Source organism: Phocoena sinus, chromosome 10 (genome assembly GCF_008692025.1).
Source record: "Phocoena sinus isolate mPhoSin1 chromosome 10, mPhoSin1.pri, whole genome shotgun sequence".
Taxonomy (NCBI): domain Eukaryota; kingdom Metazoa; phylum Chordata; class Mammalia; order Artiodactyla; family Phocoenidae; genus Phocoena; species Phocoena sinus.
In genome coordinates, this window is record NC_045772.1 from 39,668,907 (window position 1) to 39,695,966 (window position 27,060).

Below are 27,060 nucleotides of genomic sequence, written 5' to 3' on the forward strand. Positions count from 1 at the left end.
CTGAGCTAGTAAATGGATCTGTAGGGATTGGAACCCAGGAGTGTTTGATCTTTTTTTTTTTTTTTTTTTTTTTAAATTTATTTATTTATTTATTTTTGGCTACGTTGGGTCTTCGTTGCTGCGTGCAGGCTTTCTCTAGTTGTGGCGAGCAGGGGCTGCTCTTCGCTGCAGTGTGCAGGCTTCTCATCACAGTGGCTTCCCCTGTTGTGGAGCACGGGCTCTAGGCACGTGGGCTTCAGTTGCTGTGGCACGTGGGCTCAGTAGTTGTGGCTCACGGGCCTAGTTGCTCCGCGGCATGTGGGATCTTCCCAGACCAGGGCCCGAACCCATGTCCCCTGCATTGGCAGGCGGATTCTTAACCACTGTGCCACCAGGGAAGCCCAGGAGTGTTTGATCTTAAAGGCAAGACTTTTACTAGAAATCAGTCTAGCTGGCAATAAGCGAGGCAAAAACTGGAGTGAGGGAGGAAAGTGAGGCAGCACTAAACTCCATGAAAGCAAGAGCAGTGTCCAGAGCAGTGTCCACCCTTTTCACGTTTCTTTTTTTTAACACCTGGCACAGTTCTAGGAATATAGCAGTACATAATAAACGTTTGCATGGTGAATCTTTTTTTTTTTTTTTTGGTACGCGGGCCCCTCACTGTCGTGGCCTCTCCGGTTGCGGAGCACAGGCTCCGGACGCGCAGGCCCAGCGGCCATGGTTCACGGGCCCAGCCGCTCCGCGGCACGTGGGATCTTCCCCGACTAGGGCACGAACCTGCGTCCCCTGCATCGGCAAGTGGACTCTCAACCACTGCGCCACCAGGGAAGCCCTGGTGAATCATTTTGAGTAAGTTGGATCACAAAAAAAATCTTTCATAGGGAGAGAAGATGAGGAGGAAGAAAGTTATAAAAGAGAGAAAACGGGCAATTCAGGGGGTGAGAATAAAAACGTGATTCGTTTTGGGCAGTCTACCTAAACTTGTAGGTTCTAGCGTCACACCTGTCAGCTTAGTGTCAAGTATCAAACTCTGCCCGTATTCAAAGAAATTTTTAAAGAAGGAAATGGCTTGATGGATTACATTTCCTAACACAGACAAAAATATTTACCAACTTTTCAGAAGCCCAGGGGTGTAGTCTTGGAATCGCATACCACTTGATAGTGACTAGTTGGAGGGGAAGGACATGAGCCATGCCCTCTGGACAGGTGGGCTTGTGAAGGACAAGTGGGTCCTATCTGGATACTCGACCAAGAAGCCAACCAATAATCAATTAACAAAAACCTATCAGTTAATAATACTTGTTATGGTCCCACCCCTATACCCCAGCCACAAGGAACTTACAAAGTCAAATATGTCAATAAAATATAAAAATTCAGTGAAACAGCTCACTACTTTGTTAAATGACTAGCAACATTATGATTAAAGGATTAAATGTTTTTCACACAGATGTTGCATTTTAATATAGATATTGGTCTACTCATAGGGAAGAACTACTTAAATAAGTTGTAAAACTTAAAAACTCCATATTATCCTTGGGTGGTTCTGTCCACAGGGGCGGTAAATCTATTTCAATATCCAAGAATTTAATTTTGACTAAATGTTTTCCTTCCAAAGAAAAAGCAGAACTTATCTCAAATAATTTTGACTCATTTTTTTTACAACGAAGTAATAATTTTAGAGCACTAATAAACTTCAATTTCAGTATAGTAATAAATAAACCTGTTCTAAAACCTCAATAATAATAATGGTTACAGAAAACCTTAGGTTGAAAGGATTCCCAGGTGATGTTCTTGGCTGAGTTTCTCTGAAGGCTTGGGTTACTTTCTGATTTCCCTGGTGGTCCCAAAGTGACTACACCTTACAGAATCCAAGGCGTCTAGTGATCCTAAATGACAAAGGCTGTTGGCAATCCCTTGGGTAATTATAAACCCATGTTAGGAACAAAAAATGGCTGGAAAAGGAGTTGCTTTAGGAATTCAGAGAAGCTAAGAATTGTTTGCCTTTCTGGTATTGGCCTGTTGAGACACTGGCTCAGAAAAGCGCTAGTGTCAGGCTGGCATAGCATAATCAAATAGAATTGATTATTATGCCGTTTAAATGCACTAAGGCTACTGAAATTCCCTTCTTTAAATCACAGAGAAATCCTGGGCTAACCTATTAAAAGTGGGGCAAAACAATGTGAAGAATACTGTAAAAATGTGAGTCACTTAAAAAGTGGATTTAATATCTGCCTTTGTGAATTTTATTTGACATTTTACCCATTGTGCTCTGATATCTTTAGGAGAAACAATGAACTGTCTGTAATATGCAGAAATAATCAAGGAAAAGGTGCCATTTCATTTCTATTTAATAGCTATATAATCTATGTAGAAAACAAAATCTTTGTGGAAAAATACAAAGGGAAAGATGACTTTTCACTGTCCTTTTAAAGAAGCAGATTGTATGTGTGTGTGTGTGTGTGTGTGTAATATTTTCTAAGCTTTTAGAAGTGGTGTGTGTGTCTGTCCCCTCAACCCCAGGGAATTATCTGTAGAACTGCACAAATCTTTGTTTTCTTTCAAATAAGACCCAGAAGATCAGTATACTTTTTTACGAGGTTATGCAATCCCCTGACCCTATTTTGCTCACTGTCAGAAGCTGGAGGGCCACATGACTCACGTTACCCCAGCAGCTCTCAATAGGTTAGTATGAGAGTAGCAACTGGCGAGTACAGCTTGTCACATTAGAAATGCTAATGTTTTTCTTACCTCTTCCTTCTCTGCACTTTGCAGATCACGCCACTCCTCAGTTACGTGACCGAAATCCACTGTGTTCATGGGGACTTTAAATTCCCCAATGATGTCATGCTTGGAGAAACGATCAAAATCATAGACAGCCATCACCAGAGTTTTGCCACCCAATTCTGAATACGGCACCTAAATAAAAAGATGAGGACAAACTATCTGGTCACAAAAAATGCTTAAAACATGTTACCTGTTTATAGTCTTTAATTTTAATATTTATGTTGGATAAACAGAACAGGGAGATACTTGTGCTTTTGGGTTTTTTTCCTTAAATTGAATCATTTAACTAACTGCTTGGGGCTTAAATTACTTGGGAGAAAATGAGGACTTATCATAGTGATTTATCACTTTATCCCAAAGTTCTAGAAGCTGTTAGTATTATTAATAATAGCTCATACTATTAGTCAGGCTAGAAACACTTCAAGATTAATATAAGAATAAACCAAGCCAATTGCACTTGACTATATAAATAAGTTTTCCTTGTAGAATATTTTGTTGTTATTTTTATGATAAGTTATACTGTCAGGGTGCAACTTAATCGGGTAGATAAGTTGTTTCAAAAGTTCTAACTCTTTCATTTTTAGAAAAAATTTTATTGGAGTATAATTGATTTATAATGTTGTGTTAGTTTCAGGTGTACAGCAAAGTGAATAAGTTATACATACACATATGTCCACTCTTTTTTAAAAATAAATTTATTTTATTTTTGACTGCGTTGGGTCCTCGTTGCTGTGCACGGGCTTTCTTTTAGTTGTGAGCAGGGGCTGCTCTTTGTTGCGGTGTGTGGGCTTCTCATTGCGGTGGCTTCTCTTGTTGTGGAGCACGGGCTCTAGGCCCAGGGGCTTCAGTAGTTGTGGCACACGGGCTCAGTAGCTGTGGCACACGGGCTCAGTAGTTGTGGCACACGGGCTTAGTTGCTCCGCTGCATGTGGGATCTTCCCGGACCAGGACTTGAACCCATGTTCCCTGCATTGGCAGGTGGATTCTTAACCACTGTGCCACCAGGGAAGCCCCCCACTCTGTTTTTAGATTCTTTTCCCATATAGGCCATTACAGAGTATTGAGGAGAGTTCCCGCTCTTTCAGGCCATTTGGATGTCATAGTTTAATGGAGCAGTGACATATGAACAGGCATGCTAGGAGTCTGCAAGGACTTGAATGAAATTCACAAGGTGCCTCACCTATTCCTTAAAATAATTTACTGATTGACAAGAGCTGACTGGAAAATTGCTGTTTTGAATATCAGACATGCATTATAATCTAGATCTTGAAGTTCATTCTTAGGTACGACACTCTTTTTTTTTTTTTTTTTTTTTTTTTTTACGGTACACGGGCCTCTCACTGTTGCGGCCTCTCCCGTTGCGGAGCACAGGCTCCGGACGCGCAGGCTCACGGCTGTGGCTCACGGGCCCAGCCGCTCCACGGCATGTGGGATCTTCCCGGACCGGGGCACGAACCCGTGTCCCCTGCATCGGCAGGCGGACCCTCAACCACTGCGCCACCAGGGAAGCCCGGTACAACACTCTTTAGGATGAGCAGTGGCAAAAGGCCAAGAACTGATGAATTCTCCAGCTGTTCAAATATAACTGGGACAGATGCTATGGGTTGGGATATTTATTAGTGACATTTTTAATATTCAGAGAAAGGGCAATCCAAGTAAGCTACACTTCAGTAACCCGGAAGAAATGCCTAATTAAGAAATTGTTTATACTTGTACTGAAGGTTTGATCAACTTTCAGACACTTGCTATTATTTTATCAGTATAAATAGTTGTGTTATGCTCCAGCAAACATTTCTCAATTAACTCTGTATATTAAGAAGGAAAGGAGAAGGAAGACTATTTGACTGCATATATACAAGAAATTTTGGTTTTTCCAAAGAGTTTTTATTTTATATCATTTGTCATCTATTTGGAATCAGATTAAAATACTATGATTAAAAACTAGGCACAACACATTCTCTACTTTAGAGTGAAAAAAATAAACCCTTCCAAAGAGCCAATTTTGAAAGGAAGAAATAAGGAATTTTAGAGTAGGGATGAACTCTTGAAAATTTCATCTTATTTCTGAAATCTCTCTAGATTTTTTGGTGATTGTACTGAAAGGGCATTAGTCAAAAACTTGAGCTTGAGGTCAGACAGGTCTGGGCCTGGGTTCCCCCTTTTTCCCACTGATGGCGCTGGGACAAGTAAATAAACCTCGGCTTTTTCATCCATCAAAAAGTGATGATAACAGTGTGTATTTCACAGGAGCTGGTTGAGGCCAAACGAATACATGTAAAGCATTTAGCACAGTGCTGGTACACAGTAGGCACTTAATAAGTATTTACTGTTTGAATGATGAGTAGCTCTTTCAAATGGTAGTTTGTTGTGGAGAAAAGAAGGAGCATTTCATTTGGGGCATGTCAGGTTCACGTTCAGTGGATTTGAACTCAATTTTAAAGCCAATCCTCTTTAAACTGTTTTGCTTCCATTCTTGTATCATACAGCCTATTGGCATTTAAGATGCATAATCTACAAGGCCTACAAGGAAAAATTAACTAGTTCTCTAGAAACGGTGGTATATTTCTCAAATCTATCAAAATACATTGTACTTTGGATTGATTTATGATGTGATCAACACTCCTGAAGTAAAATGGAACCTATTAAATTTTATAGGCAATTTCAGAATCTCAATGATTATAATTCTTGAGGTTATAGACATTACTAAAAATTATTAGCAATACACTTTTTTAAAAGAAATAACGTATAGATAACTCAAAACAAAAACAAAACCCCACAATATTTCAAATAATTTAAGAATGTGCTGACTAAATTGTGGTTAGAAACTACTGACCTAAATTAAGATCAATACATAGTCAAACAGAAGGATTGTAATTACCTTTTGCAATATTTTTTTGTTTTGTTTTCACTGTATGTCCCGTGGTATATTGACCCTAATGATTAGTTCTTCATAAGCTGGTTTTTACTGCTACTCTACATTAACTGTCTGGGTTTAGAAAAGTATAGATTTTAAACAGAGTTGCTGACAGTAGATGAGGGAATTTTTTTGTCTTAAAAACTCTAATTTTAGAGTGAATAGAAAGATACCGCTTTTACAAAATTGGAAACAAGGTTCATGGGAATGACTCACGCCCTCAGTTTCATCCATTTATTTCATACCAGGATGTTTGCTAGTGTCAGGTGCGTGCTATCGGCTAAGGCTGACTGGTAGACGGTGATTCTGAGTCTGCCCCTTGGCATATTCACAGACATGTATTGTTTTAAGTAATGCATTTCAAAAAATGTCACGTGTTAAACATATCTACCAAAAGACTGTTTTTTATGCGTGACTTCGGATGAGAACTACAGAGACTACTCGTATATGCAGAGATGCCTGAGACCTGCCAGGCACCTTTTTCTGCTGAGTTATTATGTGGCCAGAATTCCTCTTGTTACTGCTTGTGAACTGAGGTGTCTCAACAAGAATGAAGAACACCAGGGAAGAGCCAAGAGTAAGGGAAAAAATGCTAGAGATGGAAAAAAACATAGGTCATATTATTTTATTGGTGGGTTGAGCAGAATGTTTTAGAATACTTAAATTTCCCTGTACACAAAAAATTTTGCAACAGGAGTAATACCTCATCATACCATTTAAATAGTGTTGCACAGCTTACTTTATTCTGTGGTCGTGATTTATTTTCAGGAACTTGGAAACCTGGAAAAAGTTTACAGTTCTTTTGGCTTTATTTAGAGAGGGGGGAAACGTTCAGGTCCACTGACACACTTGAAGCTGAGCTCACTTTTTAGATACGAATGACATCCTAGCTCTATCCCAGTCCATATTCTTTTCTGAAATAGCTGAGCTGAATCCTATTTGGACCAAATTTTAATGCAATAGAGAGTCCTCATTACATTGAAGGTAAGAATCTTAAATATTCTGAATAGAATCATTTGTGAGTCTCTGAACAAGTGGTCAAGTGGTCTCTATATGTGTCAGGATGAGATCAGTCTGTTATCTAGAACAACAGAGGACAAGTTCATTAGTAAGTACAAAAAAAAATTACCTTGAAGTAAATTGCTCGTTGAAGACAGGATTAAGGGTCTTTCGGTGGACTTTTTGTCTCAAATTTCTTCTTTTTATCTGGCAGCAGAAACACCTTCACATAGGGATCTAGATGTGCCCCCCATGTCTAAGGCGGGCAGCTCGGCAGCCTGGATGATTCCTACCAGCAGCTGAAATGAGAGGCAGGATACAGCAAACACTGGCATTGGTGGACATGTTGGAAAGATTGATGTGTTCACACTGCCGCATATTGTGGCTTTTTCCCTTTTGTTCTTTGCTTTGAATAAACTTTTATTCTCTTCTGAATCTGAGCACAGAAGGCAAATGAAGTGAGCTACATAGACTTCAGAAACCCAATTATGACAGATGCAGGCTCTAGGAAGCCTGGTTTTAAACACAAAAGAGGCTTTTAAAAGGTTGCTGATTACAGTCAAATATGGAATTCATGTTTGCAAAAGGGTTGCAATCAAATAACTTTCCAGTTCCTAAAAGCCCTTGTGCATTATTTTCTTTCCAGGGCATGTATTTGTAAGTGGAAAGAAACTGTTAAACAATCACAAGCTTGTAATTATAAAGTAGGAAATTCTTATTTTGAACCAAAGCCCCAGAGCAGCTAAATAGAAATTTTCTTAGAATTTGGTAGCTTTTTGAGATAAAAATAAGATTTTCAAGTTTCTATCATATTGGACCTTTACTTGGGTGCTGGCTCCTTCTTGTTTTAACTAGAGTAAAATGATTATTGTATATTAAATTCGGTGTTAAATATAGGACATGGGGTTCAAAGAAATATAATTTTAGCTCCATATAGAGGAAGGGGAGATTACAGTTATTGTTTTTAATGCTAAGTGACTAAGTTTCTGATATTTTTCAAATACAGCAGAAATCTCTGCATTTCTTCACGTCTGGTTTTCTCAGTGATACATTCCTATCTCTTATTATGAATGCGGGTATTGGCTGGCACTGATAATGTTTTTGCAAAGGAAACAGAAGGTGTGAGCAGACTCTTCTGATGGCCCCTGCCATCAGACGTGCTGTGTCAACAGACTGGTTTAGATCCATATGGGAAACAAAAGTAGACTCCCTTATTTATTGTTATTCAATGTATATACCCTTCAGAAAATGCAGTCACATCATAGCTGTTCACATCAGGGTCTGAAATTTTGAGTCTGTACCTTTTTCACCAATAGAGTGGAAAAGCAAGTCACCTCCTTGAAAAAGTCACATCCACTTTCTACAAAATGGACCCACCATGTGCATAAGTGCACTTTGGCTAGTTGGCTCAAGTTTTAACCTAGACCAATACCCTTAAAGAGTGTTGTTTCCATCTTAATGCTTCAATATCTTTGTGACTTCATCATACAACAGTAGCAATAAGAATGCTGGATTGTAGGTATACAAAACGTAGACAGATGGTCAAAGAATGGTTAAAATAGACATCAGCTTATAAAGACATGATTAGTAAAGCAAACAGTTCGTCTCTTGGTTTGCCAAGTTGGTATTTGGAATTTGCCTTTGGATAGCAATGTGAATAAGCGAGATTATATTCTCTCCTCACTTTTTGTAATACTTTTTCTTTGGGGCAGGGAAAGCACTAGTGATATAGCCTAAACTCTTTCAAACTTGATCATCTGTACTTTAAAGATCTGGGGGTATCTTGTTGATAGAGGTGGAATTACTTCTCCCAACCCCCCTCTGACTTCTGCTTGAGAGAGAAGTATCATATTTCTCTCCACCATGAAAGGTTCTTAGAGGACTTTTAGGATTGTCTTTTAGTTTTGGTAAGCAGGTGTGTATATTTGATTACAGCCTTATCTACGAAATTCCTCAGACTTTATCTTCCATGACTCATAGGAATCATTTTATAAATCAGATTAGCGGAGAACGTTTGGAAGAATAAAAGCATACTATTAAAACAATTTATCAGGTAGAACACCCTAGATCCTCTGAATGAAATACCTTCTAAAATGGGTTTGCTTGAAAAGGAAGAGTAAATGCATTCGAATTATATTTGAGTAAAAAAAATTCAGTGCTGTATTCTTAAAAATACTACCTTATAAAATGTTACTTAGAGTACTCAAAGCCAATGTAGAAGTTTCAAAATTATGACTAACCAAGATGAGATCCACTAGATTTCTACTGGAAAATATGAAAGTAGAATAAATTAGTAGAAAATTGTTGGCTACATATATAAAGGCAGGTTATATTCCTGGAAAAGATGTTTTGTGTTAAGATAATGTAAGTTGACCTTGACCTTCTCTAGAATACATAAATAATAGGCAGTTTTGCTCTCAACCAATCTCTAATGATCAAATTTTGGTAGAAGCGATAAAAATGACCTCAAGTGCCCTATTTAATTAACTAGAAATGGTATACCTATAATTCTGTATAAATCCATACCTATTAGCTTGTATCTATAACCAACATGCAGTTTTCTGGAATGTATTATAAAATAATGAGCCAGGGCTGTAATGAAGCTAACTAAATACAATTATTTATTATATGGTGGTATGTATCAATATGTTCTTTTTGAGGAACCCTCTGGACACTTCAAGAAGTGAAGACATTATTTGAACAGTCAATTCCTAAATAAAGTCCAGAATTTCCGCCATTGTTTAGAGCTCACAGTATTACTGACTTTGGACATAAGTCACCAAAGCTGAGTATTGGTGTTTGATTTATTTATTGTTTATTCCTCATCAAACTAGACATAATTAACACATGCTGCATTAGGTAGTAACTGTATTTACATCTATCAAGTTCTTCCCCACCCTGAAAGGTCAGTGAACTGATCAAACTGGAGAAATCGATTTAAAGCTCTCCTAGTCGGAAGAGAACTGTGTCTTATAGATTTTTAAGAGCCTGATCTCTAACTCAGCTAATTCTTATCTAGCTTTTAAATTTCTTGAACAGTTCAGAAGGTAAAGAGACATCTTCATCAAAGTCATGGGTCCTAGAAGGTCTTTTTGTTGTTGTTGTTGTTGGTACGCGGGCCTCTCACTGTTGCGGCCTCTCCCGCTGCGGAGCACAGGCTCCGGAGGCGCAGGCTCAGCGGCCATGGCTCACGGGCCTAGCCGCTCCACGGCATGTGGGATCTTCCCGGACCAGGGCACGAACCCGTGTCCCCTGCATCGGCAGGCGGACTCTCAACCACTGTGCCACCAGGGAAGCCCCTAGAAGGTCTTTTTAGGTAGAGTTTTTTTTTTTTTTTTTAACATTTATCTTGGAGCTACCATTATAACAGGCAGTTAATAAAAGCCAGCTAGTATTATCATTCATCTAGGTGGCACTTCACGGCTTTTAAAGCAGGAAGGACTGTTTTGATGCAACCTTTAGTTCCTTGTCACTTTTCCGGAAGCAGGGCAGCATGCAAAGGCATTAGAAATCAAGTTGATGGTCTTTCTACTTTTCTAGAGCTGTTAACTCATTTGTGCTAGGAGGTTTAGCCAGTATCATATTACATAAGGCATTCTTGTCCTTGAAATTTATGGAAAGTCAATTTTTTAATCTTTGATTCCTCATCAAATGGTTAATTTTTGTTTGAAGACTTTGGCTTAATTGGTGGTCTAACTCAAAGGTCCCTTGCCCTGTTTGGAGCTAAATCCATGAATTCCAAGGAAGATTGTTGTAGCTCAGCCCGAGGGATCTGTGACTGGGAGCTCTCAGAATCAGACTGATGGCTTCAAGTTAATTTGTATTCTGCCTGCCTGCTGTAAGTGCCATAAGTAGATGTAATCGGCTGAACACTGTGGATTCTAATTACCAGAAGTTAAATTAGCAAGTAGGGGACCGCCTGTACTTAGAAATGATTTCATCAATAGCTTTGATAATTGCATTTTCCCCTCATAGCAAACCAAATGTTTTAAGAAGTCTCTTGTTTCAATTTCTAGTTGGTAATTTCAGAAAACGTAATGGAATTACAAGACATTTTCCCCCTCAGACCTGGTTATTCTGGAAATCATAATCCAGTGAATATTGAAGTTTTCCCAATTTCTCCTCTTCTTTGGGTTCTTCTTTTTCTTCCCCATCAGTCAATCCAGTTTCAGCATCATCATCCTTCAGGGCCTATGAGTAGGGAAATGGATTATATGTGAATTCAAATGAATTTTCATCAGAACTCAAATGACACTGGCCTGTGGTTATACTTCCAAGCTGTTAGAAGCAAGCACTGAGATGCTGTAAATCTCCATTTGTCTGACACACATTCACATCTGCTGCTTACATATTTTTTTAAAATTCCATTTGTGCACGGAATTTTTCCCCCCCAATCAGCAAGCAACATGGAAGCAATGGAAATAGCCCCTCAGAATATTGCAAGCAAAAAAATGTAAAGTTGTTGCAAAGAAAACGTCACGTTGTGTTATATTTGGCTCTGATAAAATCGCTTCTTTCGGAGGTATGATGAACATGCTATTACCCAGGCCAGTTTTCACATTCATGTAGTTCAAAAGAGATCTTAAGCATCATGTAAAACATCCTTGTTACATGCAGTGGAGTAATTTATATGAAATGGGTGGCCTTTTCTTGCCTTGTTTCCTATGAAAAAGATAGTTGAGTAAGTGATTCTTAGAAAATTGTAATTTCCTGAGTTTTGCGTATACGTTTGTAATGGTTATGGGAAAAGAGGAAAAAATAACATGCCACCAGCAAATGCATGTTTAGAGAAAAATCTACCCCGGTTCCAGTTTAAGTTTACTGTTTTACTTTCATAACAGCTCCACAGAAAGCTAGGCTGAATTAAATTGACTTACGGGTCTGTTTGATACCAAAAGGTAAAAGGAGTTATGTTTGCAATTCTGTCAAACTGAAATTAGCATAAAAATTAATTTTGTGGTAACAAGCAAAAATCATGGCACAGAATTCTCAAAATTGAGTTTAAACCAACTGAATGTTCCTGATAACCTAAAACTTAAGTGTAATATAAATTGAAACACTAGAAAGCTCATAACTTCATAAAATTCATTCAAATGTTCCTCTTTATTAAAAATAAAAATATATGATGTATTTTCCCAATTAATGCAAAAAGTTTGCTCAAAAAAATCAAAGGTTATAAAGGTTATAAATATTAGAGGTTTTGTTTCTAGGGGGTGTGCATTCTTATTGCTTTAAAGAATTAGAAAAAAATTAGAAATCTATAAATAGTTATTGTTCGAAATGAAAAATGATAAAATGTTACATTTTCCTGAACACTATTGAGGTTGAAAAATTTAAAAACCTTTATATGAACTATTTGTATTATTTCTTCTGGGGACTACCTGTGTAATAATCTTTTATATAATATGTATATATAATACATCCTTTGCTAATTTTTCTATTGGGTTGTTTGCCTCTTAGTGATTTGTAGAGACTCTGTATTTTAGTGGTCTCAATCTTTTTGTTGTTATATACCACAAATATTCTCTCCTAGGTTTTGGTTATGGTATTTTCATTGCCTTTCTTTGTGTGTGTGTGTGTGTGTTACTATAGAATCTCACAAAACTGAAGATAAGACATATGAGTGGTAGGCTGCTTTATATCTCTGACAAAGCAAAATAATTTTTTTTTTTTTCTGCGGTACGCGGGCCTCTCACTGTTGTGGCCTCTCCCGCTGCGGAGCACAGGCTCCGGACGCGCAGGCTCAGCGGCCATGGCTCACGGGTCCAGCCGCTCCGCGGCATGTGGGATCTTCCCAGACCGGCGCACGAACCCGTGTCCCCTGCATCGGCAGGCGGACTCTCAACGACTGCGCCACCAGGGAAGCCCAAAGCAAAAGAATTTTAACTCCTGTCAGTGATCAAATTAAACCTGAGAAATCTTCTAGAACTCAAATGCACAGAAGTATAATCAGGCTTCAGAAAGGCTTCAGAGTCATTAGACTATAGCTCTACCATCCAACCTCCCACAACTCCCAGATTACATGGTTTTTTCCCTCTGCTCAGAGAAATCTCTTCTGTTCACTTATCCATTCATACAGAGACCCGCAGTAGTGCCTCAAAATGATACCCTCAGTCTCTGAACTGACAAGACTGCAATTTGGCTCTAGCCATCTAACTCTAATTTGATCCTAAAAAACAGACTTGGCATCATCTTACTAGAACTCATTAGGGTGGGAAGATGATAAACAGAGAGTTGAGCTGAAACAGAGAGTTGAGTTGAGCTGTAGTTGGAGATGCCTCCCATTTTGTTCTTCCTGAAAAGTTTCAGGAGCCTACAATGACTTTGGAAAATTGAAAATTGCCATTATTACATCTGTGCAGAAACCTTTTCAAATCTGGTGAGCCATACACCATTTAATTAGGAAGTTTATACTTGGATGTTTCGTTGAATAGTAAAATGTTGCTTTACTGATAGCCACAGGCAGGAAAACAACATAATTATTTAAAAATTAATATTAATCTTTTAACTTGGGGTGTTGCTAATAGAAAAATGATAGTAAAGTGACAGGAAAAGACTACTGAATTTAAGGGGAGGACTTTGAGGCAGTGAACCCACATTTCCCTTTCAGAACCTCAGCTGTGCGTCAGTCTTTAATAATGTCTGAAAAGATGTGTTGAGAAAATGGCAATGTAGGTAATTTGCCTCCTGTAAGATTTTAATTTTTTTTAATAGCAAACTATTTAACGCACATTTTTGTCTGAAAAATCTTCACTCCACTCCATCATAAAAAAATTTTTCATGGATTAAAATACTTTTTCAAAATCTCTTTCAGAACTGACAATTTACATATGTTTCAGCTCAGTGTCATTTGAAAGAGCTGAGCTATTAAATTGCCTTCTCTCTGAGTGGTTTTTGCCCTAATGAAAGGTGCATGACCATTTCTGCAATTATTCTGCATGGAATAGGGCTAAATTTTTGATAATTTCTCAGTGCTACTGTTTTATCAGTGAAGTGATTAAGTCTATTCTTGTCCCAAAGGTCGAGCTTAAGCAAGACATTTTCTGTACCATTACATTAAATTAAGACCTATTAAATCAGCAGCTATTACAATATCTCAAGAGCAGTAGTCTCCCCACCACACGCACCAAGGAACAAAATGCAGAGGAAAATGCATGTAAGCCCAGCAGTTCTGAGAGTTTGATAAATTGTAGTGGGAAAAGCTGTGTTGGGAAAAAGACCTTGTTTTAAATTTCAAAAATTTAGTGCACGTGCTTCTGGCTTGATTCAACGTTCAAAAGGTGTTTAGTTGTACTTGGATAAACCATCAGAAGGTGCATTTGTTCATTCTATGTTAAATTGTTCAGATTTGGAATTGATAAGGCATGCTAAAAAGGGAGCGTAAGACACTACATTTTCTTTCTGTGCCCATCAATTAAAACTTGAGCTTTCTAATACTGTCCTATTTAATCAGTAATCTTAAAATGAGAACCCTTTATCTTAAAAAAAAAAATCAATTTAGTTCAGCCTCTTGATGTGTGTCAGAATGGTACACCCTCAGCTGCGGAGCCCCGGCTGCCAGGCCACTAAATGTAGTTGAGCGTTGACTAAGGGTGTCTCATAGCAGAGGAAACCTACCGCAAGGGACAGTCCAGAACAGTCATGAGACATAATACAGATAAGGAGGACACAGAGGGAAGAAATAAAAATTTAAATATCCACACACGTTAGTAAAAACCGTGGAGAAATGACCTTTCCAGACCTCTGACTTTGCAAGTTGATATTGCCCCTCTGTATTTTTAGTGCTTTTAAGTTTTAAGCCATTACAAAAGTCTTAAATATGTATCCTTTTCTGTATACAAATATTATATATCATTACCATTTTGTTATTGCAGAATATTTAAAAATTCTTCCTTGGTTATAAAATCTTATCATATAGTCATGAATATTGAAATTTGAATTTCTGTTAGTTCTTATATGGAGTGAAATGGTAAAACTTACTGATTTCTGTATTTACTATTTTTGAGATCTTGGTCATTTATCCATGTCATAATAGGGGTAATAAACACCGCTACTGTTCTATAAATTAGTCTTACATCGTACAGAACAAATTCCACAAAGAAAAATACAAATTGCTTGTCCTAGGAAGAAATGCTGTAGTGATCATTTAACATTATTTAGTGTTTTAAACTGTTAATTCTAGCAAACATGAAAACCACATTTGAATTTTAATGTAGTTATGAAAATGATAGTATTATATTTCCAATGTTTCATAGACATAGCTCAAATTCACATACAAATTATTCAGTACATCCATGTCCATCTAGAAAGTTATTACTACTGTTATTAATCTCCCAAATATGTTGTCTAAAGAAATCTGTATCACATCCTGCTGGTTACGGAAAATGCTGAAATAAAACAAGACATGGTTTAAAGCTTCAGTTTCTATGTAACAAATTAACTGAAAAGAAAAATCCTTATTAGACATCTGTGGTTGAACACTGGCACCTGGGCTTCTGTGGCTGTGATTAGAAACTTTGAGAAAGATATAATCCTTGATACTCTGAGCTCGGGATGAAGCTCTCTGAGTGTGAGTGCAGGCATAGCATTCATTCTACAGCTCTGAAACCAAGCAAAAGTTCAAGTGAAAAGTGAGCCTATGTGAAATTGTTGTCAAGAGACATTACAGCGTCTTTGAGCAAAGTGTTTAAAACTCAGGCTAGGGAGAGGGATTAGTGTCCTGAGTGTGTGGATAACTACACAAATGTACTAAAAATACCTTCCTTAACTAAATTGTTCTTAAGGAGATTCACATATTTAAGAGTTCAATTAATAGTATAATAAGAATTTATAAAACTGCCTATATATGTTGCTACTAGGGAATAAATAGAAATTTTGAATTATTTGAAGGGAAGCATTGATAATTGAAAATGTTATTTCTCTGAAAAATCTTCACATTTACTTTTTTTAAATGTATATTTATTTATTCATTGGCTGCGTCGGGTTTCTCTAGTTTGGCTTTCTCTAGTTGTAGATAGTGCGCTACTCTTTGTTGCAGTGTGCAGGATTCTCATTGTGGTAGCTTCTCTTGTTGTGGAGCACGGGCTCTAGGCACACAGGCTTCAGTAGTTGTGGCACACGGGCTCAGTAGTTGTGGCTCGTGAGCTCTAGAAAGCAGTCTCAGTAGTTCTGGTGCACGGGGCTTAGTTGTTCCACGGCATGTGGGATCTTCCCAGACCAGGGATCGAACCCATGTCTCCTGCATTGGCAGGCAGATTCTTAACCACCGTGCCACCAGGGAAGTCCCTACATTTACTTTTTGTATGAAATAAGTTGTTCCTTAGAAATATCCAATATGAATCCAATAGAGAAATGAAGAGACATTTAATTATTATACTTATTAATAGTAGACTTTATTCTGAACCAAATCACCTAGCCCATTTAGGAAAGATAGATAACAGTGTAAAGGACACTCAGATTGCTTCCTTGGGCTTGGGAAGATAACTCAGCCAGATGGATTTTATAACTTGCATTATGGTTCTAATTGTCCCTAAGTGAAGAGTTTTGCCTTAAAATTCTACCCCATTCTTTAGAACCAGCTCATACTTCTCTCACTTGCCTTGTATAACTCATTATTCCTGAGCGCTCATAACTGAGCTGGATGTTTGTATAGGGATGGTAGCTTTCAAGTGTGATAAATAGCTATAAGACTCAGTATTTAATAGTGATTATGAACAGTGATGATGATAAAAAGATGTCCCGCCCAAGAGGAAGAACAGATACTCGTTATTCTGTTTCTCTAGCTCTAGGCACAATTAAGAGAGGCTAAACAGATGTAATACAAATGTTCAGGTATCATTCCAATACGCTGGGCCTACCAATTTGGCCTTGATGGTCATGGATGCCCTTTCCTGGTCTATGTGCTTAGGAGACTGGAAAACCCTAACCACACGTTTCCATTGTACTTTGGGATGTTGAGTAATGACTGAAAGGACTGCAAAGCATTTCTAAAACTATGACAAGTGTCCAGATATTGTTTATTTCTATATTTATCTGGCATAAACTAATAAACTGTCTATTCTTAAATTTTTGATAAAATAAGAAGAAACATGGAATGAATACATTACCTGATCTTTCATGGTCTTCCCTAAGTCTTTCACATCTTTCATGTTAATGGCATTCTTCCCTCCCTTTTCCTTTCCCTTCTTTTTGTTTTTCTTTTTGAACAAGCATTTCTTACAGATACAAAAGCAGCACGTCAGGACTAAAAGGACTGCGACTATGGCTATGGCAATTAAGGCCCACGGTGGCACTGAAAGAAAAAAAATGCAGAGACTATTAGTAATAAAGCATTTACATCTGCAAAACCTTTAAATTCATGGGCTGTAAAGATAGCTGTTCACTCATTCATTCGTATTCATTGAGCTCTAGGCACACTGCTTTATCCATGTGGTTTCCCCAGCCTAGAAGAGTGTTTCTATCTTTTCCCCCTCGCCCTTCCAGGCATGCCAAATGTCATCTCCTCCCTACAGCTTTCCCTGCCCCTCCAAGCTAGATTTTCAACGATCCACTCCTTCATTTCTTCAGAGCTTACCTCTGGAGTCTGGCCTTTGAGTTCAAGCCCTGGCTCCACCATTTTACTAGCTGTGTGACCTTGGGCAAGTTGCCTAACCTCTCTCTGTCTCAGTATCCTCATCTCTAAAGTGGAGGTAAATTGGTGGGTATCTGATAGTCTTTCTGAATATTAAAATAAGATGCAGTACCTGGCACATGGCAAAAACTTAATATTAGCTGCTATTACTCACCTATCAAATACTATAGGTTCTATTAATATGCCCTGGGCACAGTGGAAGGGGTAGATATTAATCAAAACAACAGAAAGACAAATGTAAAGTCCTAAAAGTAGTGAAGATTAGGAAGAAGGACTTGGTGCTCTGAAAGTCGATCATGGGGAGATTTACCCATGCAGGGTCTCTGGAGGTAGGGCAGCGGTTATAAACCCAGGCTTAGATTCAGGCTTGGCCACTTACAGGCTTCGTAACTGGCCAGATTACGTGTGTTGAATTGCTGTTTCCCTCTCTATAAAATGAAGATAATAGTGGTACCCGTTTCATCTCTTTTCAAGGTTAATAGACTAAAAATCTTAGAATGGCATCTAGCACACAGCAAGAATTCAATTAATATTTTTAAAAAAAATATTCGAGGCATAGGGCTAAGTACTGTGGGTGACACAGCTCAGAGTACCTATGGGGGCATAAAAAATGCACATCAATAAATACATAAAAAGAAAGAGGTGAATACACTGAGAGGAGTTTGATGGATATGCTAAGAAATTGAGAGGAGGAAGAGAGAATTTTTAGATAAGAGCATAGACTTCAGATTCACAGGGTCTGTTTAATAAAGCATACACAAATAAAGACACTCAAGCATTTTTTTCTATGACACGTTGTCCAGCTACTAAAAGTAACTCTTCTTTTCTCATTTGGCATCCCCTACACATGTGCTTATAAAAAAATCAGGTCTCATGGAAACATGGAGGATTTCAGTTTGCCTAGAAAGTCATTCAACTATTGAGATTAATCACAAGAAGCAGTAATTAGATTTGCCTGTTGTAATCAAAAAAGACATTAGTTACTGAAATGGTAAGAAAAAGTGCTATTTTCTTCTAGCTACATAAACATCATTAGTATCTACAATTGCTGAACACAAGTAGGAGTACTTTGATGACGTAAAAACACCGAAAAATTAACTTCAAAACTGAGAAAATCCACTCTCTTGGCTCCTTTTGCATTTAGCTTCATAGTGAGGAAGACTTACTATGCATATTATTCTAGCTTATGAAAGATGACTAGATGTTACCCTAAGGACATATAAAACCATAACTGCTGAAACTGTGTTTTCAGCCAAAGAAAGATTTGTGTGAAAGTTACAGATAAGCCCATACCCAAAGACATGCTTTCTTATAGGTCTCTAATCTCATTAAGCAATCATATTTTTAAAAAAATGTAAAGGGAGCTTATGTAACCAATGATAGCATTCACAATACTTCATTTAAAAGCTTCTACCTCTTTTGATCTAGTTAAAACCCTGCCATGCGTGAAGGAGAGAGCCTGTGTATTCACGGCGGGTGAGACAGTAGAATAATGACCCTTCATTTTGAACCTCGTAAATTATTCTCCTAGTTGGACTTGCGTGATAGTCTCTCAGAGAGCTACATAAAAGTCTCTTAAATTACACAGGGCAAGACAGAGATCATTTGACAACTTAACAAAAAGAAAATAGACAGTGACAGCACAGGAACATTATTTAAAGGAGGTAAAGAGATAGGAACATAGGATTACAGGAAGAAATTTGAAATAGTGCAACTTGAAGGTGAATTATAATCACTGAAAAAAACTTTTATTTTTGACTTCTATTTCCTATAGTGCTGCTGTCTTCTAGATTCGCTTCCAGCTGATCTTCTGAATAGCTTAATTTTAACTTTGAATATATGAAATTAGCAAAAATTTCCTCACAACTTACTGGTACCTTTAGATGGAATTTTTAAAAAGCCTTAATGCTATCATTTTGTGTACCCCAATGAAAACTGGACTGAATAGTTAATTATAAACCAGCATTTTAAATTAAATGCAGTTATTTAAATTGAATTTTCGTGCTAACAATCTTATTTCGTAGGGCAACTAAATTTCGAGAATTTTGTAAGTTTAGTCAGAAACACCATCCACAGTATTATTACTTTGTAGCATTTATAGAAATAAGTTTCAATATTAGTGAGCAAATCTCGTGAAATATATTTTGGATTACGCTAAAAATTTATTGAAGACCTACTTATTACGGGCCAGCAGCTGTGCTACGGCTTTACATACATTAAATCTCATGTAATCTTCACAGAAGTTTTGTTCATTATCCCTTCAATTTTATAAAGGAAAAACTACAGATTGAATAGTAGGAGAAACTGAAATATATTTTTACATCATTAGGTTAAAAATATGCATATTATACATGTATACAAAGGAAAAGTCCTTGTGGGGCTGTGAAGCCTATTTAATAGGACATTTTACTTTTGAAAAAAAATGGAGAAAATAACAGCAAAAGATGCTGCTAAGAGTGATTTCTTTATTTTATTTAAATATAAAATATAGTTTCAATCAAAAATAGGCTCATCAAAATACTGCTACTGGCAGAAAGCTATCAGCTTATTGTTATTGCTACCCAACTATCATTAAATGGAATTTTATAACATGAATTTTAGCATTTAACTTAAGGACCTTTCAACAGAAAATAATAGACTAATGTAAAAACTCTCCATTAAAAATGTTATTTTCATCTTCTAGTTAATGAATTAATCTCACATATCATTTAACCTGAAGGTAAACCGGTGCGTAAGAATTAAGTCAAAGTCAATTCTGCTTCTGATGTTTTAACTTAGATTCTGTGGTACACAGAATAATGAGTCCTCAAAAATGTCCACATTCTGATCCCTGGAACCTGTGACTATGTGACCTTACATAGCAGAAAGGACTTTACAAATGTGATTAAGGATCTTGAGATGGCGAGTTTATCCTAGGTTATCCAGATGAACCCAGTGTATTCACTGTGGTCCTTCTCAGTGAAAGAGGCAGGCAGGAGTTTCAGAATCAGAGCGATTTGAGGATTCTGTGCTTCTGATTTTGAAGATGGAGGAAGGGACCATGAACCAAAGAAGGTAGGTGACCTTTAGAAGCTGGAAAACGCAAGGAAAGGGATTCTCTCCTACAGCTTCAAAAGAATTAGTTCAGGGTTTCCCTGGTGGCGCAGTGGTTGGGAGTCCGCCTGCCGACGCAGGGGACCCGAGTTCGTGCCCCGGTCCGGGAGGAACCCGCATGCTGCCGAGCGGCTGGACCCGTGAGCCACGGCCGCTGAGCCTGAGCGTCCGGAGCCTGTGCTCCGCAACGGGAAGAATTAGTTCACATAGTCATTATAAAAAAAAAAAAAAAACAAACTATGGAGTTTTCTCAAAAAAATTAAAAGTAGAACTACCACGTGGTCCAGCAATCCCATTCTGGGTATTTACTGAAGGAAACAAAAAATCACTCTCTTGAAGAGATATCTGCACCACCATGTTCACTGCAGCTTTATTCACAATAGTCAAGATATACAAGTAACCTAAGTGTCCATCAATGGATAAATGGATAAAGAAAATAGATGGATAAAGAAAATAGAATATTATTCATCCATAAAAAAGATTCCTTCTGTCATTTGAGACAACATGGATGACCCTTGAGGGCATCAGGCTAAATGAGAAGTTAGAGACATAATTCATACAGACAAAAATACTCTGTGATGTCAGTTAAATGTGGAACCTAAGAAGTTGGAACTCATAGAAACAATGAGTAGAACGGTGGTTACCTGGGGCTGGGGGTGGGTAGGGGAAATGGGGAGATGTTGGTCAAAGGGTACAAACTTTCAATTATGAGATGAATAAGTTCTGGGTGTCTGACGTACAGCATGGTAACTATAGTTAACAATACTGTATTGTATACTTAAAATTTGCTTAGAGAGATCTTAAATGTTCTTACCACATACACACAAAATGGTAATTATGTGAGGTGATGGGTATGTTAAATGACCTTATTGTTGTAATCATTTCACAATATATACGTATATCAAATCATCATGTTGTACAACTTAAACTTATACAATGTTATTTGTTAATTACCTATCACTAAAGTTGGGAAGAAAGAAGGAATCAGCCCTGCTGACAATGTGATTTTAGCTCAATTAAACACATTTTGGACTTCTGACCTCCAAATAATAAATTTGTGCAGTTTTAAGCCAGTGATTTTGTAGTAAGTAATTACAGCAGCAATAGGAAGCTCAATAGAGACAAAGCAGACCTCAAGAGATTTATAACATATGCTGCATATAGATGAGTATGCAATTGGAATATTAATGTGGGCTATTTCTGTATATGTGGTGATCTTTTCTTCTTATTCACTGTTTTTATCTATGCCTTCTGCAACCATTTTCATGACACAACAGTGCACTCAAGAGTCTCTCAGAGATAACCAATGATTTTCTTCTGGCTAAACCCAAACTACATTGTCAGTGGTATGAAAAAGTCTTGATCATGTATTTCTTCTTGAAAATTTCTTCTGCTTTTGTTTCTACTACCCTTACCAGCACCTCCTTCTGTGGCTCGGACATTTTCTTCTCTTTCCTTTCCCAATCCCCAGTGTCAGATGGAGTTGTTATTCAAGGCGCTTAGCTCTGTGCTCATCTTCGCATTCCCTCGTTAATAAGCACATCCTTTCCCACGCCTTAAACTGTAGGTCAGTTACTGTCCCTTCCTCTGTTCTCTAGAACTGTGTTCCCAACTGTCTAGGAAACGTTCCCTATGAATCTTTCATCATCTTCTCAAACCAGTTCTCAAACCAGCTATGTGGCTTCTGTCAGTGCTTTTATAATTTCCTGCCTTAGACATTGGAACCACGTGGAAATTCTAATTCCCATTTCCAACTGATTGGCAAGTCTTGTAATTTCTTTGATACATTTTATGTTTTTTTTTTTTTAACATCTATTTGACTTGGAAGGTTTGGGCCTGACATTACCTCCCATCTGATCTCCCTTCCCATCAGTTATCTCTTCTCTCCATTTTACCCATCCATTGTCATTGAACAAAACTTTCTTTTTTAGAAAATTTTATTGAAGTATAGTTGAATTACAATGTTCTGTTAATTTCTGCTGTACAGCAAAGTGATTCAGTTATACATATATATCATTCTTTTTCGTATTCTTTTCCATTATGGTTTATCACAAGGTATTGAATGTAGTTCCCTGTGCTACACAGCAGGACCTTGTTGTTTATGAGCACAACTTTTCTCATACATACTTTTCAGTCATTTTGTGCATAGCTTTCACAGTCCTGTGTTTGGCCCACCCCACCTATCCACCTTTCTTTCTCACTGTTCTCCTATACCACCTGTAGTCCCGTCAGACAGGGCAACTCATTGTACTTTGCTCAGTTCTACCCCCATGTTTTTCTAAAGCAGATTCCTTCTTTTTTGAAATGGCTTTTCTTCTTCCTCTTTGGTCATTTAAATAATACTTACTTTTCAAGGCTCAACACAAGTCTCACTGAGTGTTGACAGATTTTTAAATAAAAATATTGCATATATTTGCTAAAATTTCCCCCTCCCACCCAGTGGGAAATGGGGACTATTGGTATAATACATTGGGTGGTTTGTTTGGCATAAAAACGACATATAATGTAAAAATAAAAAGACAAACCTGTAAAAAATGTATAAAAGGTATTTAATAAACTCCTTCCTACACATGAAATTCACTTCTTGCTGATTTAAAACTCAGCTCTTTGTAGATTATTCATGACATGAAGCGCGGATGTTTAATGCAAACACAATAAAATTAATTTGGAACCAGTTAGAAATAAATTTTCATTAGCTGGTCTTCTGTTGGGAAAAACCCAAACAACTGCTTTCCCTTATCAAGAGAGGCTGTTCTTTCATGGGAAGTCGGCAGTTTAAAAAATTAATTATTTAATCGAACACATATTTATGGAGCATCTACTGTGTGTCAGGCATTTTTCTCAGGTCTGGGATACAGTACTAAGCATGGTTTCTGCAATCATGAAGCTTTCTATCGACTTCCCAGGTATTAAATCTAGGTCTAATTTACTTTTTTAAAAAAGTAACTTTTCGTATTTGCCAAGCTCAGTACTCAGAACATAACATAGTACATTTTCAGGTAGAAACTACATGGCTTAACACGCCCCTGTGGACAAATTTAGAACTCCAGGGGTATGTTTATTGATGAACTCAGCAAGTAAATATTCTTCCTACAATAAAGATGTAACTCAAACTGAAAAGCCTCATTTCCTGCCTCACCCCACACCCCCCCCACCCCACCCCCCCCCACCCCCCCCCCGCCAGGGAGTTTGGCAGTAAATAAATTTCTTAGATTATTTACTTAAGGGGCCCTGACATATATGTAAAGAAAAAGTAGACACTCCAAATATCCTTTTCTTTAATAGAGCAAGAAATATCCTTTTCCTTAATATATGGTGAAATCAAAGATAAAAGTCTCACCAAGAACAAGAGTATTTCAGAGAGTACGTTTATAAAAAGGAAAATTTTAGCATCACTGATAGCAGTCAACCTTATGCTCCCAGATCTGAAATCTACTCATCAGACACGCATTGTGCCTCAGACCTACAGAACGAGAAGTTGGCGAGAAGAGCTTTTTCTGATTTACACAAAGTGCCCTATGGCTGAGGGGAGGCCTGCTCAAGCTCTTCTAATTCTGAGCTCTCACCTCCAAAGAGACTTTTCTTTCCCCTCTCTGAAATACCTGACTCGGTACTGTCTGCTTAATGGTGCTCAGTAAATGGCTTGAAAGAAACCCACATCCCCACATTCTTGAGCTCAAGTAGGAGAGAAGTGGACAGTCTCTGAGGCCCACCACCCTCCCACGTGTGTCTTCTGTGGGTCAGCTACTCAATCCCATGTCCTCGGCTCTGATCCTCTCCTTCCTTATTCCCAGTTAGCTACTGCAGTCTCCTAGGCTGGCAAACTTTGGTGGATTTACTCATTGGGTTCAAGGTTTAATCGAGGACAAAACTTACTGTTTTTTGTCTTTCTGCCTTGATTTCACTTTCTGGAGCAGCTCTGCATTATCTTTCCATGTCATTCCCATCTATCATATTAAGAAACAACCTTGGGCTTCCCTGGTGGCGCTTGTGGTTGAGAACCTGCCTGCTAATGCAGGGAACACGGGTTCGAGCCCTGGTCTGGGAAGATCCCACATGCCGCGGAGCAACTGGGCCCGTGAGCCACAACTACTGAGCCTGCGCGTCTGGAGCCTGTGCTCCGCAACGGGAGAGGCCGAGACAGTGAAAGGCCCGCGCACCGCGCACCGCGATGAAGAGTGGACCCCGCTCGCCGCAACTAGAGAAAGCCCTCGCACAGAAACGACGACCCAACACTGCCAAAAATAAATAAATAAATTAAAAAAAAAAAAAAAAAAAGAAACAACCTTAAATTCATAACTCTTTCACAAGATGAGCCATATTTTCCTCTCTGAGAAATGTAAGCTTGTACTTTTATATCAATTCTTGTTATGTGAGCCAAGAGCCTCAAGATACACAGGTAATATCATTGCTATGGCCACTGCAAAAATTCAGCAATATCTTCAAGCATTTTCTACCTTTGATGTCTCTCTGTTTGTCATATGAGTGCCTCACCAATGCACTAAGGAATGTGTAATTCATTTTATGAATAATTTATATAAAAACTTAATTCTTACATTTACTGAAGATTTTTGCCAACTTCCAGTTTTACCCCGTACAGTCCATCTTTCTAGATCATTATACGTTGATGCAAGATGCAGAATACAATAGAAAAACAATAATTTTGCTCTTAACCAGTAGGAAAAATAATCTGTATGTCAGAGCTTTGCTTTTAGACTGTTTATAAATAATTATTAAAAAACAGACAAGGATAATGATTTTTCAAAAATTGGCAACAAAAAGAAAAAAAAAGAAAATAAGCCTTGCATTTTAAAGTGTTTTCTAAATTACGGAATGCAAATGGAAAAAAAAGTTCTGCAAATATGTGGATTAATACACTCATTAACCACCTCTGGAGACAGACTGTTAAATGCAAGATTTGAAATAGTGTATGAAGTAATTCAGAATATGGCTTAAGATTAAACCAACCAGTCAAAGGTCAGAATGAAGAATTTCTCATTATAGACCGAAATGGCTTCAAAGACCATGCATTCTTGGCTTTTGGGTATTAAACTTATTTTTCTTCACTATTTAGAATGGTAGTTCTAAGCCCCCTTTGAATTGTATGCTCTTTTTAGAATATGACAAAAGCTATGGGCTCTTGATGGGAAAATGTGTGTATGTGTGTGTTTGTTTAAATTTCCACACAATTGGGAGTGTGTGGTACTCTTGTGGAGATTACAGTTCCCTAGGTCTAGAAGACCATTGGATTCTGAAGTAAAAACTCCTTTCTGAGAGCATCAGAGTAAAATTCAAGATTAGTGAGTTAGGGAAAATGTAGTCTTTATTTGGTCATTTAACCTTTCACTTATTTCTTCTGGGCAGTCTGCTGTGTGCTTATTCTATGCTGGGGGTGGTGGGGAAACAGAACCCAGAGAAGATGGGCCCCTTTATCTAGGAGATTATGAAGACTAACTCCCAGGAATAAACTACAGGAGACAGGAGGCAATACAGAGTTAAACACAGAATTCAGTGGAGTAGGTGGGCTCGGCAGGTAGCAGGTTAGAGAAGAGCAAGATAAAAGGTCCTAGAGTTCAAGGAAGGCTTCATGGAGGAGGTGAGTCTTGAGGTGAGCTTTGAATCCTTGCTTGGTACACAGTGAAAATAGTGTTTTGGGGACTCCAGTTCTTTTCTTCCCTCCTTCCCTTCCTGACTCCCTCCCCTCCTGCCTGTCTGTCTCCCTCCTTCCCTTTTTTCCTTTCTCCTTCCTTTCCTTTGGGTTTTAGACTCCTTTTAATCTAACTTATCACCCAGTGACAACCTTGCTAAACAAAGCTCTCAATAAGACATGGGCTTATGAAAATCTACATTAGATTTTTTTATCTTAGTAAATGGAAAGACATTTCTTTGAGGTAAACACACGTGGCCTTCCCTGAATACCCTTCAGAATTACCTTCTTAAGAACACATTTCACATTTCCTCTAATGTAGTTCTGTTCAGTTTTTCAATATGAGCCCCTGACAGAAAGCAAACTGGAAGATGTGTCTGTATAAATATGCTGTAAAAATGATCCAAGTCATTGACTTGAGTCAGCTACTCGTGGCTTTTTAAGGTGGATGGAGTGCGTAAAAAATAATGTAGGAGAGCGGCTCGCTCATTCATTCATCCATTTGAATGTCTATTTAACACGCTTATGCTCGACACATTGGAGGAATAGTGAAGTTTGAAACAATTTTCTTAATCAGCTTCCAGTCCAGTTGGTCAGATTTGATTAACAGACATGCAGCAGTTGTGAACAATACCAGATAGCATGTTAAATGCCAAATTAAATGGGGCCTTTTGTTAGATTCTAATTCTATATAGTCACAGCAATCTTATTCTACTTGTCCCATGAGCACTAGTTTAGAATTATTTTTAAAAACCTTAAAATTTAATAAAGTTAAAAAAAAATTTAATAAAGTTAACACATAAAAAGACTTCAGTAAGATATACTGCTTTGATATGCACAAAATCACAGCCTATACATTGATACATTTTTACCAGAACCTCTATCCCTGCTGAATAACTTACTACGGTTATTGATGTTTCTGGCTGAATGCAAGGATCAGTCTCGGTAACAAAAATTAGTCGACTGAAGGCCATTTTATCTGCACAGCACAGGTATTAACCAAATAATTAATTT

General features: G+C 37.8%; 1 protein-coding gene across 1 annotated transcript in view; it reads right to left on the bottom strand.

The window, feature by feature from the left end:
• SYT1 (synaptotagmin 1) overlaps positions 1-27,060 on the bottom strand; it is a 431,119-nt gene that overhangs the window by 130,785 nt on the left and 273,274 nt on the right. Inside the window, 6 exon segments of the mRNA XM_032647220.1 lie at positions 2,728-2,895; positions 6,794-6,859; positions 6,861-6,914; positions 6,916-6,975; positions 10,745-10,867; positions 16,783-16,967. Of these exon segments, the coding sequence (XP_032503111.1) occupies positions 2,728-2,895; positions 6,794-6,859; positions 6,861-6,914; positions 6,916-6,975; positions 10,745-10,867; positions 16,783-16,967 (656 nt within the window).